The sequence below is a fragment of the Arvicola amphibius genome, chromosome X (assembly GCF_903992535.2).
Source record: "Arvicola amphibius chromosome X, mArvAmp1.2, whole genome shotgun sequence".
Classification (NCBI taxonomy): Eukaryota; Metazoa; Chordata; class Mammalia; order Rodentia; family Cricetidae; genus Arvicola; species Arvicola amphibius.
The window spans coordinates 10,861,526-10,878,169 of record NC_052065.1 but is presented as its reverse complement, the minus strand read 5'-3'; the positions used below and the strand labels follow the sequence as shown (position 1 = coordinate 10,878,169).

General features: G+C 35.6%; 1 protein-coding gene across 2 annotated transcripts in view; it reads left to right on the top strand.

Annotated features, from left to right (window-relative positions):
* The first annotated feature begins 3,824 nt into the window (after positions 1 to 3,824).
* The window catches only part of Glra2 (glycine receptor alpha 2), a 183,731-nt gene continuing 170,911 nt past the window's right edge, over positions 3,825 to 16,644 (top strand). For both annotated transcript variants that reach the window (XM_038316725.1, XM_038316724.1), the window contains exons 1-2: positions 3,825 to 3,892; positions 6,025 to 6,158. In XM_038316725.1, coding sequence (XP_038172653.1) covers positions 3,825 to 3,892; positions 6,025 to 6,158 — 202 coding nt within the window. The remainder of the gene's footprint in view (positions 3,893 to 6,024; positions 6,159 to 16,644) is intronic.

Genomic DNA, 16,644 nt, shown 5'->3' with positions numbered 1-16,644 from the left:
GTTAATTTATTGATGAGATGATCCCCCTCATGATTTAAATTCCAATTGAAGATCACATGATCCTCATGATAGAGTTTCCCACATTCTATCTTTGAACAGCACACTGAAAACCATACTCATATCATTTTATTTAAAATTTGATTGCCATTCCACATCAATGCTTAACACTAGGTAATCAAACTTGTATATTCATGAGATGGTAACATGCTTATAAATCAGACTTTGGAAGTATTAAGATTCGCTACAGAAGGAAGAGCTGATAGAGTTGGGCAGGCTGTGGAAGACCTTCTTAAGGAAGGAATCTTTAAATGTAGTTGAGCATTCCACGAGATTAAACCTTATAGCAAGCATAAGAAACTAAACATGGTTTGAGGGGGAAGGCTGAAAAAGGGACAAGATTAGGGACAAAATAAGTGTAGCCAGATTTATGAGTGATCTTCAGACCATATTAAGTAATTTTCTTGTTTTACCTAAAGGTTAGTGAGGAACCATATCATCAATTAGAGGCTATGTGTGATCAGATTCTAATTTGGATTTTTCATTTTTGTTGCAGCATGCTGCAAGTGCTTGTTGGTTCTAGTGAACTAGTGAGATGACTGAGACAGTACCATAAGGATATCCCAACTGGGGTCAGAGAAAATAAGATACAGAAAAATGGGTAGACTTGAGAAATAGATGGAAGACAAATCAGTGGGGCTTTGTGAAGACTTCCTTTGGAACCCAATGGAAAGGGCATCACAGAGAATTGCTTTGTCCATTGGTTGGTGACAGTGGAGTAGATGCTCTATAAGATCGGAGAAATTTTGAAACAGTTTATTTTAGCATGAGAGGAGTTTGAAGACATTTAGAGATATGAAAAAAATTGCCAAAGAAGCAGATGGATGACTGTGTTTTGGGGGTTTGTGTATAATTTACAGAGAAAGACAATGGTAGTTATAGTACCAACATATTGTCTAATATAGTAGAATATGAGAAGAAGTGAGGTCTTAGAATATAATTTTTAAGAAATCAAACTTTTGTAGGCCATATGTTAGACAATATGCCTGACAAGAAGATGGAAAGGGAGATATCTGGGAGTTCACTGTGTCACAATGGGAAAAACTTTGCAAAACAGGAGACCAATGATATTACATACTATGGAAAGGTCAAGAAAAATAAAGGTAGCTAAATGTTCTTTGACCTCAGATGCAAGTAATACATTGGCAAACTTGATGAGAGTTCTTTCTGTGACTTGAAAAGAATGGAATCCAAATTGGGGAAAGTTGAGATAAAGAGGGTTAACTTGATCCTTTCTAAATTACCGTTCAGATTTAAAATAACGTAGTGTCACAATTTTGTGCTAGGAGCTGAGTGTCTCTGTGTTACAACTCACAATATCTGCCTCCTCCTGGTGCATTGCATGGCTCCGTGTTTTAAAAGAAGGAATTAAACAATGTTTACTCTGGGCATCATTACAATCTTATATTTGTCACAAATCAATTTCTTCTACTTTTATCTCTACTTTACTTTGGAAATGTTCTTAAGCACATATACACACAAGCATCATATATGATTTTTCCATATAGAATAAACTGAAGAGATACATATCTGGGAATTGATTTTAATTTAGCTGAAGTACCAGGCCTGCAGAGACACAGTCAGGTCTAGAGTTTCTATGTGGATAACTTGGAAGGGACTAGATTTGAAGCTGGAGTACAGGGATGTCTCATCAAAACACACATCACACAGTTTTTTTTGTTTAAAATGAGTCAGTTTTTTCTAGGTTTAAGAATTATGAAAACAAATGTGGTGGAATTGATTTTGAATGTAAGCAGAAGGCATAGACACTGCTGCATTTTATCTCAGAAGAAGCCTAGAAAGTTTCACTGTCCGAGTGGCATAAAAATTCTGGTGAAAGTTCATTTGTAGCCTTGCTTCTCAGTGTGTGACTGTGGACCGAAGCTAATCAGCCTTAGCTAATAAGAACTTGTTAGAAATACAGAATCTCAGGTCCTGAGGAAAGCCTGCAGTGTTAGAATCTGCACTTCAGTGGTCTTCCTGTGTTTTACATTAAAAAGAAAAAGGAACTTGGATATTTTAAAATTAAAACCTACCTTCCAAGAAAGCACAGGATTCTTTGTTACTTTACTCTTATATTTAAGTCAATCCAAGGAGAAACTTGCCACTTATGAAATAAATGTAATGACAGCCGTGTATTCTCAAATCAAGCCCTGTGCTTCAGGTACTATATTTCACGGATAAAAAGCAAGTTCCTCACCCAGTTCATGGTAGAACACACATTTCCAAGTGCTACCAGTTACTATTCTTTAACATTTCCCCTTCCTTTCTTTATCAATAGTCTCAGTAAATTCGGTTAGAGATAGCAGGTTACCTGCTATGCTTTTGTACCGGACTTAGAAACTTTCATTATTTTCAGTCTCTTTAGCCAATATGGGAGAAGAAGAGCAACATTTCATTAGTCGACCCTTCCTGATGGTTAATACCTAAATTGGGGAGACGAAACTGAAAGTCTCATTTTTCTTTGCATCCTTTCTATCATGGAGCATTGTTCAAACCTTAAACAGGGCAGGAAAAGATTGCTACTGCCCCCTGCTGGCTCATTGTCTCCCCTTTCGTATTTTATCTGTGTCTTAAGGACGCCCAAAGATTTTAAGTCACTGAACAGTAGAACGAACTTTCCCAAGTAGGGAGATAGACCCTTTGGGAAAAAGAGGCTAAAGTCAAAACAAAATACCCCAAAGCCCAGAAAGGCATAACGTTATTCTAAATTCAATTGCTGATCCCCGTGAACCTCTCTCTCTTTCCTCTTTTTTTCTTACACGAAAGCTTCTCTTTGCCGAGGAAATGGACCCTCCGTGTCAGCACAGGACTCCGCTTTTCTGCTGGCTTCCACTGACCAGATTGACTTCCTGCATCCAATTCTAATATCAGTACTCCAAATCTTGTTCTCAGCTTTCCTAGTTTACTTTTCCGACGCCTAAGCCTCATTCAGGTCTCCTCTGATTCAAACTCCTATCCCGCCTACCTAGAGGCAGACTAACACTTCTAGGAGCTCAAACCCTAGCCCCTCTCACCTTTTCTCTCTACTCGGACCCTAGTCGTCTTCGCACCCCTTTCAGTAGCCCCCTCAACAAAAGATCAGTCACTCTTTGCATTTCAACAGCAGACGCTTCTCCTCTTGAATGCCTCTCTCCGACCCCCGCCCCAAGCTACTGAAAAAGGAAACATGCGCACTTCAGAGCTAGGAGCTGTCCGAGTGCTGAAATTTATAGGCTGGGTAAGATCACGTCTCCGTCTCTTTCTGTAGCCCTCATTCCAGCACAGGATCTCAGTAATTTTTCCCTCTTTCCCCCAAACACTCCAACACAGAGAGTCCTTTCTTCTCCCTCATTTACAACTTCTCTTCAAAAGAGAACATTTCCTAAAGAAAGGGGCTTTGCTGAATAGAAAAGATATAAAACAAAAGCTACAGCAACCCGACTTCCAGCATGGCATTGTCACCAGCCCCCTTTGCATGGTGATGCGATCAAGGTAGCAGCATTTTTATTATTCAGGAAAATGAGCTAGGGGATTCATCAGTTCTGAGGCTTTGTCTCTCCTGAGCTAACTGATGGTCCTGAACCTCGGTTTGACCTGACCATGTTGCTCAGGACTGGCACTTTTTGTTTTTTCTCAGCAAACTGTAAAACCCCAAATCTCTTTTTGATTTTCAAGGAAACTAGATTCCTGCCAGATTTTGATCTGGACAATAAATAGGCACTTTGTCCTGGTCTTCTCTCTGGAATCATTTCGGGATATTTTCCACAAGCATCACAGAACCAGGAATGAACCGGCAGCTAGTGAACATTTTGACAGCCTTGTTTGCATTTTTCTTAGGGACAAGCCACTTCAGGTAGGTGAAATGATTTTGCATGCTGATATTTTGCACATGAAAACTGTTTGAAAGAGAAAGTATGCAGTGTTCTGTTTGTTTGGTCCCTGCATCATACTATTTTAACGTTGTAGAGGAGAGTTTGGTTTCTTTTGTTCATTTAAAAAAGCTTAATTATGGTGGGAGGGAGGCAAATGTTCACAAAAGCAAGTTTTATGTTGCATAGCTGCACTCTGTGCATTTCAATACATATTTTAGAGTAATTGTGATATTAAGATTAGACTAGTGAGTTGTGTGCTCTTTACATTTCTATATATGGTTGATGTCTTTTGCTTTCCAATTCTTCTGGAAGTCATTTAAAGGGATTATTGGGTGCAATGTTCGTTTTTCATATGGTGGAAGTGATTGGATTAATTTCTCAAGAGTATGCTCATTTTATGTAAAATAAATAAGAATCCTGAATCTCAGCCAACTTGGGACTTCTGTTATATTTCACCAACTAGGAGCATACTATGAAATCTATGATTGAGAAAATTTTTCAAGTAGTAAAGATCTTTATACAACTCCATCCCACTGTTCAGTCTATTTGAGAATTGACTGCATACCAAAATTTAATTAAAATGACATCTTTGTATTTATGCCTGTGTGAGAAATGGGGTGTGGATAATTAAAACAAGTGAGAAGTCATTATTTGCATGCTTGCATTTTCAAATAATTTGCTAATTGTGAAATCAATTGATAGTTTGAAATATCAATTTTATTGCCACTGAATGAAATAGCCAGTTAAGGGCATAGAGTAAGACAGCTTAGTCATAAGAAAAATTTATTAAAACAAAAATGTGGGACATTTAATGTTTTACAAGATTTTATGGTATTTTTTCCACAGAACCAAGTGAAATTGAGCACATAGAAATAATGCTATGAGTACTGGGAAACCCCACTATGTTCCTTTCAGATTTACACCTCTTACTATCATTAAGAAAGAGTGTAGGCTGGGTTTTTTATTAAAGTCATCACCATCATCATCACCATCATTACCATCATCATCATTGGCCTCACTCCAACCACCATCATAATAAAATAATACTTGATTAATCAGATGAATCTGCATATGAGAATGTGAGTATTTCTGGATGACTGTACCAATTTTTAACTCCTACCAAATGTTCATATCATCTTCGCACTTATAATTAATGCCTCTGATTTGCTGGCATGAATATGGTGTTATCTTAATGGCAGGATTAATAAATTATTTAAAACACATTCACACACACATGTATATGTAGACAATATGTGCACACGTTAGTGACATTCAATCAACTACCGATGTACTGTGGAAGAATTCAATTTGCTACAAACCAAATATGCCATTTTATATGCTTTTTATGACTTCTAATATGGATATGAATATCTGACGAATTTTCAATTACCCTTTACTTGTTTAGATAATGTAAGAGGTAGACTGGTGTAGAAATGATCTCCCATTAATGCTTTATTGGAGGCTCAACAATTTATATATATTCATATATGATACGAACTGATAAAGTAATTAAACTAACATACTCATTATTGATCTATTCTAAAATGGTGGTGAAATTCCAAGTGGAGGTTATTTTTTTAGACAACACATTGGAAAAGACTAATGCATGTTAGCTGCAATAGAATGGTAGCAAGTGGGAAAATATGCATGCGATAATTAATTTTATTATTCAGTCCATCTTATTATCATATGTTTCTCATAAGGGATATAAAAAACATCTAAAGGTGAAATGCAACAATGTTTATAGTCATAAGGAAATTATTTTACATTATCACATGAATTTCACAACCTGCTTTTAGTTTTCTGATAATTTCTAAAACAAAAAACCTTTTTATAGCCGTAAAATATGGAAACTGAGTCTATATACATTATCTCACCTTAAGTAAAATAGAATTAAAGTTCAGAATCATGGGTGACAGGGAGACTTTACTCAGGATTTATCCTTTTCATCAGTTGAAGTTAACTTTAGAGAATGTGCAGTTCAGAAGTTGATCAAAGACTTCAGATCTTTCTTCTTGTTAGTATATTAAACATTTTTGTAAAAATATGGTTTCAAATGTTCAGAATTAGTTCTCAGAGGTTAAAAGTGTCATTCTTGCTAAAATGTGTTTAGGGAAGGTTTCTGCAAAGACCATGACTCCAGGTCTGGAAAACATCCCTCGCAGACCCTCTCTCCTTCAGATTTCTTGGATAAATTAATGGGAAGGACATCAGGATATGATGCAAGAATCAGGCCAAATTTTAAAGGTAGGTTTCAGTGAAAACTTAATACGACAGCCTTGTGAAATGTTTCAACTGTCACCATACTTTACACTGAGGAACATTTTTAGGCTTATTATAAAAGAGAATTGCCAAGTATGTCATTTGTTTTACTTTGGTATTTTTCAAAATTATCTCTTGATTTAAGGATCTTAAATTAAACTTAGCACTTGGCATGTTCAAAAACTTTCCTTGCGTTTATTCTATTCTACAAGTAACCCTAGTGGCAGAGATTATTGTCACAATTTCTATTTAGTTTTAAGTGGGACTGTGGCTGAAAGCAAGTTCAAGAGCAAATGATAGAGTTTGCTCTATGAGGTAACACACCAAGTTCAAAGGATACACAAAAACACACAGTTGTTTTAAATATTTATATTAAAGTAAAGTTTACATTTCAATATAATACATGATATATTGCATACTATCAGGCCTCTAACTTTTAGACTCTGTAAGAAGAGTCTTTCATTTAATATATCATATATTTTCAGTTCTAAGTTACTTAAATATCCCAATTGCTGATTTGAAATTAATTATCTGAAATTAACAAAAAATTATAGGATTCTAATGTATATCTGTCAGAAATGATAGATACTTTATTTGTTCAATTGAGAGAACAGAAGATTAATTTTGCTCTTGTTTGTTTAACATTACAAAATATAGTTAATAGTCTGTATAAGTGATAGAGTTACCCATTTTCATTTTACTCTGAATCAGGAAAAAAAGCTATATTAAGGAAAAAAACAATTGTTAGAACTGAATTGTTGTAGTGCTTTTGTTTTTAATACATATTTTAAATGTCAAATGTCCTTTCTAAAGTATTGAGTGTAGTATAATGCACTGTGAATTGTTTATGATATTTTATAAAGGGGGAGACTTTTAATCTATTATGTAGTAATTCATGCATCAGTTTGGCTTTGATCATCAATAATTTAATTACATTACTTTCCTTGAGTTTTGATTCCTATCATTGGCAAACATGTGCATGAAAACTAAGTTCCAAATTTACTTCTTCCTTAAATGTAGTGCCTCTGAATATACCCAGGTTTGAGCATTTTCTGTAAATTGTATGTCATAATTCTGGCAAAACAAATATCTTTTTAATTGAAAATGTTGATTAAAAAGACAGCTAAGTTTAGTCTTTTTAAAGAAAACTTTTTAAGTTCATTAAATTATCTACAATTTTGTGGCCACTGCTCAGGAACTCAATATTTAAAAAGAAGGTATATGAGTAACAAGCCAAGAGTCAGCTTTCGATAGAATTGGTCACTCACATATTTAGAGTCTAAATTTATAAGGAAAGTCCTTCTGTATATGTGTTGCTTTTATTGGTTAATGAATAAAGAAATTGATTTGAGCCTATAGCAGGGCAGAACAGAACTAGGTGGGGAAAATAAACTAAATGCTGGGAGAAAGAAGGTGGAGTCAAAGAGATGCTATGTAACCACTGCCAGATGAGCCCGAACCTTGCCAGTAAGCCATAGCCACATGGGGGAGCACGATTAATAGAAAGGGGTTAAATTAAGATGTAAGAGCTAGCCAATAAGAAGATAGAGCTAATAGACTAAGCAGTGATTTAATGAATACAGTTTCTGTGTGGTTATTTTGAGTCTGGGCAGCCAGAAACAAACAAGTGAGGTCCTTACTACACTAAACCATATGCAGAATACTGAGCACTAGGTACTTTGGAAAACTGAGAGATAAAATGGGTATATGTTAAAAAAAATCAATGGGAAAAGAAGATGCTACATGAATAATTATAGAATTTGAAATAAATTAAGCACCATTGGGTAGTATGGATAAAATACCAGAGGGTCCCTTAAAGTGGAGAGATAATTTCCTACTAAACAATTCATAAAAGCCTCATTTCATCCAGAAAAGGAAACTTGTTATCTTTGCCTGATAACAGTAATTTCTTATCACTATAAAATAGTAGTAAAGCAAGCATTTATGTGACCACTTACTATTTTAATATGCACATAGAAAGAGCTATCATTTTCATGAGTTTTTTTTTCTTTTCTGTCTCTGCTGTGGATGTCACTTTTTATAAATGACATTTATGGTTCTAAAAGATAAATGAATGTGGAGGTTGAGATTATCTGTGTAAAACCACCCCTTTGTGATTTGGCAAATATGTAAAGGAAAAATATAGTATTTGAAAAGGATTTATACAAAATAAATAATGAGAATATCACTTTTGAATCTAAAGCAAATGAATGTCACTTAACTTTGTGTTCTCCCTTTAATTCTCCACTACAGTAAACACTATTATTCCTTTACAACCTTATTTACATAGACCATTTATATCAGACCAGGCCAAATACTTGGTATCTCCCAAGGTGCTCTAGAGAGCTTGGTATTTCAATGTGAATGATTCTCTAATATTTCAAAATAAAACAATTTCCTATCCTTGGCACTCTAATGGAACGGCATATGTCTAATAAGATGAGTATGCTTACTTATAGATTGTTAATCTACCTTAAACTGTACTTAAGAGGGCAGAATGGTATTTTGTATCACATATGCATACATGGCCTTTTGGCAATGTAAGGCAAAGAACTCATCCTTTTTAGTAGAATAAGGAAATAAGGAATGGAAGAAGGAAATGCAGATTAAATTGTGCAAATTAATGCTTCTAATTAACTTAGTAGATCTTGAGTATAAAACTTAGGATATCAGTAGACACAGTGACAAATAAAAAATCTTAACTTAGCAGAGAAAAAGAAATTAAAATTGAGATACAGTGGGGAACTTGGAGCATCAAGAACCTAGGAAGAAAACCACAGTACTTATATTTGCTTGTTAATGTATGAGCGAGAAATTTTATATAATATGTAGAAATGAGGATCAATTAAGACAAGCAATGCATCTAGAATAGTGAGTCTCCTTGTAAAGAAAATTGGTTTTGACAATAATAATCATTATGATGATGATGACATTGACAATAGTGATTAGGAAGTAGAAAGACAATTTTTTAACCACAAAAGAACAAATGCCAAACTCAAATATGGTCTACTACGGCATGGAGAATGGCTACTCTATGAGCTTAGGAAATGTTAGGTGATTTCTCTGCCTTACTTGCTGCTCTGCATTGGAAAGAGGAAAACCAAATGCAAATGCATAAGTTTTCCCTACTAGAAAGCTTTGTTCCCCCAGTACTTTCAAGTCAGTAAAATATTGCATGTCCATTCCATGTCCCTGATGGACTCTGAAAGATGTCATAATGTGCAGACATATACAAAAGAAGATAGATGTAAGCTAGGAAAAGAAACCAGAAATAAATGATTCAGTCTTGGGTCCTGTAATTGAGAGACATTCTTAGAAACTACAGGAGAAAATAACTTTTCTGATGTGCTGAGGCACAAGTGTATAAACAAAACCATGAGTCAGAGTTGCCAATTGAATTATATCTGTAAGATCCATAGAAATGCGAATCAGATCCTGTCAAAACTAAAATTTTCAAATTTCCCTGTATAGATGAAAACACAAGTATGCCCATTCACAATTACCTTGTCCTAAGACCGTGGCAAATGTTGATTATATACCAATAGAGATGCTTCTTTCCTCCACTTGGGTGATCTGCCTCATTTTGGTTGATTTATCATGGTGTTGTCCCATCACCCTGTTACATTTGCCTTTGTCACTCTTATTGTACCTTGAAAATGTCACGTTAAACATTAAGCTTTTAATGAAACACTCAAGCATGGATAAAATGCATTAGCTCAGTTTCACTCTTTTTGAAGCGAAGTATTTTAATACAATTTTCTTTGAAATGAAATTAACTTCAAGTTAAATGCTGAATCTTAAGCCAGTGTGAACGAACACATTTCTCTGTAATATTAGGGGATAATGTTCATTCCTCATCCTTGTGCTTGCCATGCAAACTGATATTTCTGATGTCTAGAGATCTATGTTTAAAAGTGTGATGTGTGACATTAACACCTACATTTGCATTCAACATAGCTTTCTGCAGTTTCCAAAGAGTTAGTAGCTAAAGAAATGCTTCATATATAGTTAGAGCTAGACTGATCCTCTTCCATGAAGCCAAAGGTTTTCAAGCTTTGTCCGTTGGAGACTCTGTAACTCAATGCAATTGATGTTCAAATATGAATTTCAATCCTATCCACCTGGGACAGTTGGAAATGCTCTCTCTCTCTCTCTCTCTCTCTCTCTCTCTCTCTCTCTCTCTCTCTCTCTGTTAGGGATGATGTCATTTCTATTAGGAAAAAATTGTTTATCCTTGGCTATATACTGGAAATAGAAGCTAGAAATATGAAGAAACTAGAAGACAACTAAGGAAGAAAAATAAAGAAAATTAAATGACTGCAAATAAGAATACAATAATTTTAGGACAAATTATAAAATCATTTTACAATTTTTTTCATTATATGTATGCATCCCATCCCAACGCACATATAACATGGAGATAAATGCCTATACATATACCATGTTTGTATATGCATGAATAAACATGCAGGTAAACATTGATTATCTCTAATAAGTGGGAGTGGTTGCCAGGGAATCTAGGATACAAAGAAATTTTACTTTTCATCAGCTTATTTCCTGAATGTTGATCATAACACACACTTCCATTTCAAAAGGAGAATTAATTGGTAAACACTTATTGAAAGGTATAACTCAAAGAATAGTCTCTCTTGAACTGTTTAGGCTTTGGTTACAGATCTGACCAATTGTCACCTAGGTTCAGGAACATAAATAATACTCAAATATCCTATCTAGAATTCTATGACTAATGTCCTTCTTAAATTATCTCTCTACTACCATGCCTCATATTACAGTACTGTGGATTTTGTTTTTGCATTAATTTTTCATCACATATTAAAACACATGATGGAACTAACAGTAAGGCTTATCAGTTACTTTCTCTAAAAATTAGAAGGCAGATTGGTTGCAAAAAGAAAGGTATCATCAGGCATGACAGTATAAAAAGTGGTGCACATTATCAAAATACAATACTTATATGCATGAAAATGTCCAGATAAAATTTGTTATTTTGTATAGCTAATATATTATAACAAAATACTAATAAATCACAAGTTGAACTTGTTTTTAAAGGACTGTTATCGACAATGTGAGTTATTAGTACAATTCTCTCATTATTTAACCCAACACTTACCGTGACTGTCAGAACTTGTCCTTCATGACTATATCCTCATGGATGTTGGAGTTTTTTTTAATTAAAAAAGAACAAATTAGAATCATTTCAGCACGTTAGATTCTACTGATAGTGATTGCAAAGTAGATTCCATGTATCACACCTAGTTTTCCTTTCAGTAGCTCAGTGGGAACAGTTTTTATGTGAAAGGGTTATTTGAAATGCCTAACTATGAAGCCAAGAGGGAGCCATTTTATGAAGACATTCTCTTTATCCTTTCAAATACCATCCAGAATTATTATGTTTGGATTTGTCTAAAAGAATAAACCAAATAAAACTGCATAATAAACTTCCCTCAGTCTTTGAAAAGGAGCTCCTGCATTTAACTGAAGCTACTATGGTTTTTGTTCTGATGTATCCTCTTGCCCAGTTACTGCCGTTGCAAGGTTCATTACACAAGCATGTGTAATTGATTTCCAATTTTGCAATAAGTGTTTTAAAGTGAGCATTTGATCTCTATAGCATAGGAGTTTAAAAGCAGAAGAAATAGACCCATCATTTAGTCTTGGAAAAAGCATTGTATAAATCTTTAGATGATGATAAGTAATCCATATTTTTATTTTCTTCACTGAAAAAGTCTAAACATCTTATGCTAAGTTTAAGAGAGATTTGTGTTCCTTTTTATCCTGAAGGACAAGTTAATCTATTTTGCTAATAAATCTAGTTTAATTTTAAGATATGAAAATTAAAAGATAATGACATAAATATCAAAATGTCCTAGTTAATCATTGTTCATTAATCATTGTACAGTATAACAATTCTAGTTGAAGTGGTTAGGTTTAAAGTAAGGAAAGAATAGTTATTGGTTTATTCTTAATGATGCTAAAATATATAAAATATATAAGGGATACTACTTGTATATATGGCCATGATAGATTAACAATACTTCATAATGTATAAATAAACACAAAGAAGTGTTATGTTTATGTGTCCAACACATGTGTACTTTATATGTGTGAGTGATAAGACGAAAACAAGGAGAGACAGAATGGACAAGTGATATGGGAGATTGAAAGTAGAAAATGTTCTTATTGGTAATAGAATAGTTGCCTTTCTGTTAGATTTGGTGGGCTTGCTAATATTAGTGTGGTGGCTCTGCAGCAATTCCGTGATGAGATGTTCTATGAACTCACATTTGGGTACCAGATGTGATGCCAGATCTACTCAGGGAAGTACTTTCAAGATACAGTCTTCTGCTAATGCTCCTTAGTTCTACATATATCTGATAGATCACTAAAGGAAGAGGATGGTTGGGTGTAGGATTCAAAGAGTTTAGAGCAAGCAGTGTGGATTTTCAGGAAATGGTGAAAGCCGGAAAGTGTTGCTTATTTACAGTTCTCTGTTTGATCCAGAGCTACTTATTGTTGCAATTCTGCTCTAGGAGACCTCAGTCACTTTTGCACCAAAAGTTTCCGCCATTTTCAAAACCCAAGTGTGTGTGGAATTTAATATAATCTCTGATCTTCTAATTTGTTTCTATTTAAATATCTTAGTGTTGATTCCTAGGAAGTGCTTAATGTTCAACAAGGGAGTCAAGATTTCTTTTTATTAGATATTCTCTTAGAAAGCGTATTTTTGTCTCCACTTCCCACAAAGGTATTGAGAAATAGGAACTGATTTGTATAGCTTAGAACCTCAAAGTCTTTGTAAAGTATCTCAACTTTTTGGTAAAGCTCACTGTGGCCACTCAAGCTAGATGATATAATCCAGTATAACTTAAAGCTGACCACATGATATTCACAATGGGTTTCTTGTATTCAACTTTTTCCTTTTAATTGACTAATTTTACTACAGGGGCTTAGTCGGGAATATACTAGATAGATGGATTTAGAATTTAATAGTAAAACAAATTAGCAACAAAACAGATGTTTGTGTTAGCGTAACACAATGAGCAAGGAGATGAGCCTGGTTTTTCTTGATTTGAACATCGCAGAATATAGCTGCCTACTGAATTGCCACATGAAATTTCACAAATGCGTGCAACTCTAGTGTGTAAATTCAAGTTTGAAATACATATCCTGTGCTCCACACTTCTTAAGATTTGCCTCTGCTGAATGTCTGGATAGAGGTATCTGAAATATTCAAGAAATCTTCCAGTCTCTGAAGTTTAACAAGTGTAGGGCTAGAATATTTAAAGGATGGTGCTTTCTTTGTAGCATTTTTCTTAAGACATTGTGTGACCATAATGTCTTTACCAAACCAAGGATTGAAATACCATGGAAGGAAAAAGAAACTCTGAGTCTCTTGTGCTATTCTTTTACCAGCAGTTCTGACAGCTGTGGCCTGAAACATGCCCTCTGATTCACAGGCATCATCTGTAAATAACAGACCTAGAGGTCTCTTTAGTTCCCTTCCAACATTTGTGATAGTCTAAATTCATAGATTTCAGCATGTCTTTTTGTAAAGTATTGATTCACCCACAGGAGATCTTAGGTACATCCAATTTTCCTGGAGAATTGGTCTCTTCTCTGGGAAATGATTAATTCTGAGCAGAAATTTTGCAGTAGTCCATATTTTATTTAGTTCCACTTTCAATATTGGTAAGATGGTTATATTTCACCATGAAAACCTGGACATGTACAGTTGAAATTACTAAACAAATCAGCCAAGAACAATTCTTGCCTTGGTTTTTTTGGCTTAGGAATAATAACTTCATATACAAGGTTGTTTTTGGAAAAATAGCTCGTCCATTTATACTTATATTTTTTGAGTTTTGAGAATTTCATACCCCAACTGTCCTCATTTCCACCCAACACTCCCCCTCCAACCTTTATGTCATACTTTTATAACTGAGTCCAGTTAGTGCTGTTCGCGTGTGCATGGGTGAGTAGGGCCAGCCACTGGAACATAGGTAATCTATTAGTGGTCACATCATCAAAAAGAATAATTCTCCCTACTCCAACGACTCTCTGTTGCCAAAAAGCTTCTCAGTCATGGGTAAGATCTGGAGAACAAACTCCTTCTACTCTGGCATTTGGCTGGTTGGCTCTTGCGTAGCTAACCCCGGTTGAAGAGCTCTCATGACCCCATTAGCCATGTCATGGGCAGAAGGCAGCATGTCAGGGTGCTCTCTTCCATTTTGTGTTCTTTTTGCCTCATCTGTTGAAATGTTCCTTGAGCCTTGGTAATTGTGGGTGAGAAATCAGGAGATGAAATGGAGGACTAACCCAAAGGAAAGGATATGAAAATCCATATGGGATTCGATTGTCTTAGGGTTTTTTTTTTCTTTAAACAATCATATTTTACATACCAATTCCAGTTCCATCTCCCTTTCTTCCTCACACCTCCCTACCTTCCCCCACCCTACCCCACATCCACTCCTCAGAGAGTGTGAAGTCTCCCATGGGGAGTCAACAAAGTCTGTCACATCACTTGAGACAGGACCAAGGCCCTCCCCCTGTATCTAGGCTGAGCAAGGAATCCCTCCATAGGGAATGGGCTCCACCTACCAAGATATCCCTTTCCTTGTTCTCCCTCTGTGTCCTTCTACCAACTGGACCTTCATGATCACTCCTGTTCTCCTGCCCTCTCCTCTTCTCCTCTTTTCATTCCCCTTCCCCTCCCCCATGCTTCCAGCTTACTCAGGAGATCTTGTCTTAGGTCTTCCATTGCTGTGATAAACACCATGACCAAAATCAATTTGGGAATAAAAGGGTTTATTTTCAGCATACTGCTTGTGGTCCATCATCCAGGCAAATCAGAACAGGCGCTCATGGCAGGAACCCAGAAGGATGGACTTGTTTGTAGAGGTTGCTGAGTGGAGTAGTGTTACTTACTGGCTTGCTCATGGCTTGCTGAGCCTGCTTTCTTTTCTGGTCCCAGGACTACCCGACCAGGGTTGGCACCACTTACAATAGGTTGTATCCTCTCATGTAAGCCACTAATTAAGAAAATGTGAATATAAATAAAATATATTCTCAGTTGGTTTACTTACAAAGAATCATGGTTTGAGCTGGGGAGATAACTTAGTCAATAAAGTGCTTGCGTTGGAAGCATGAGGACCTGAGCTCAATCTCAGAAGCCATGTGACAAAAGGTCAGACATGGTGGTGTATGCTTGGAATCTCAGCACTACAGAGGAGGAGACATGTGGGTCCCCATATGTGCTGCCAGACAACCCAGCAGAGGTTGAAAGACCAGACCAAATAGAAACCATGTGTCACAAAAGGGTTGACAGTACATGTGGAATGACACATAAGTTGACCTCTGACTTCTACACACATGCATGTACATGTGAAGACACACTCACATGTGTATGTACAATGATATGAACACTTATCGCCTCTCTACAAAGACTATGACTATATAACATTTTTCATATTCATATATATATAATTCATAAAAATTATAAAAATGTTTTCAATAGGATGAATATAGAAGGAGAAATGCCTTCAAAATGTCACTAAATGTCTTCGGAAAGGGATGTCTTTCACACACACGCATATACATATATGTGTATATATATATATATATATACCATACTTCTTAAATATAACATATATTAAGAATATTTATGTATTTTCAAATAGAATATAATTTTACTTTTTGATTATTCGCTTCTCATGCCTTTTCTGAAACTTTCTGTTAAATAAGGAAGCATGAATTTTTTTTTCTTTTTTTCCTCGCCCTCTTCCAAATATATAGGGAGTGGGAAGAAAGTGAAGCTACCTAGATTTAATCCGTGGCTTCTGATCTCTGCTATTTATTTCACACAGTAGATAAAGGTGCATTGGTGATAAAGCCTCTGCACGTTTTGAAGGAAACTAACCCTCTTTTAGAGCATTGCCTAAGATGTCCACAATGACACCATTAACATTGCTACTATCATGCTGTACAATTAACAGATAATGACATCAAGGTTTTTTGGTGATTGAGGGTTGGAAGTGAATGAGTATTAACCATAAGCAATTGATTTGGCTTGTACACCATTTGTCTGCCCTGTCTTCAGCTTTTGTTTTGTGCAGCCTGAGTACCTGACGCAGATTTTTGTTATCACTTCCCTCCAATTTTACAACTGCATCTCCGTTTCCAAGGGGGATATCAGATACTGGACGAGATGGAGATAGTTTGGTTAAATCCATACTTATAGTTGTCATGGAATATGAGCAAGAGGTAACATTTTGTTCAGAATTGTGATACATTTTTCTCCCCAACTGAAGTAAGTAAACAAAGTCTTCTCAAAGTATAACAGTTTTAGAGATTCCTCTGAAAGGAAAGGCTGGGCATGCCCAGGGCTGTGTCTAGTGACCCAGCAACCCTACAGCCACAGTTTTCATCGTTTTAGGAGGTGTTTTAGTCATTA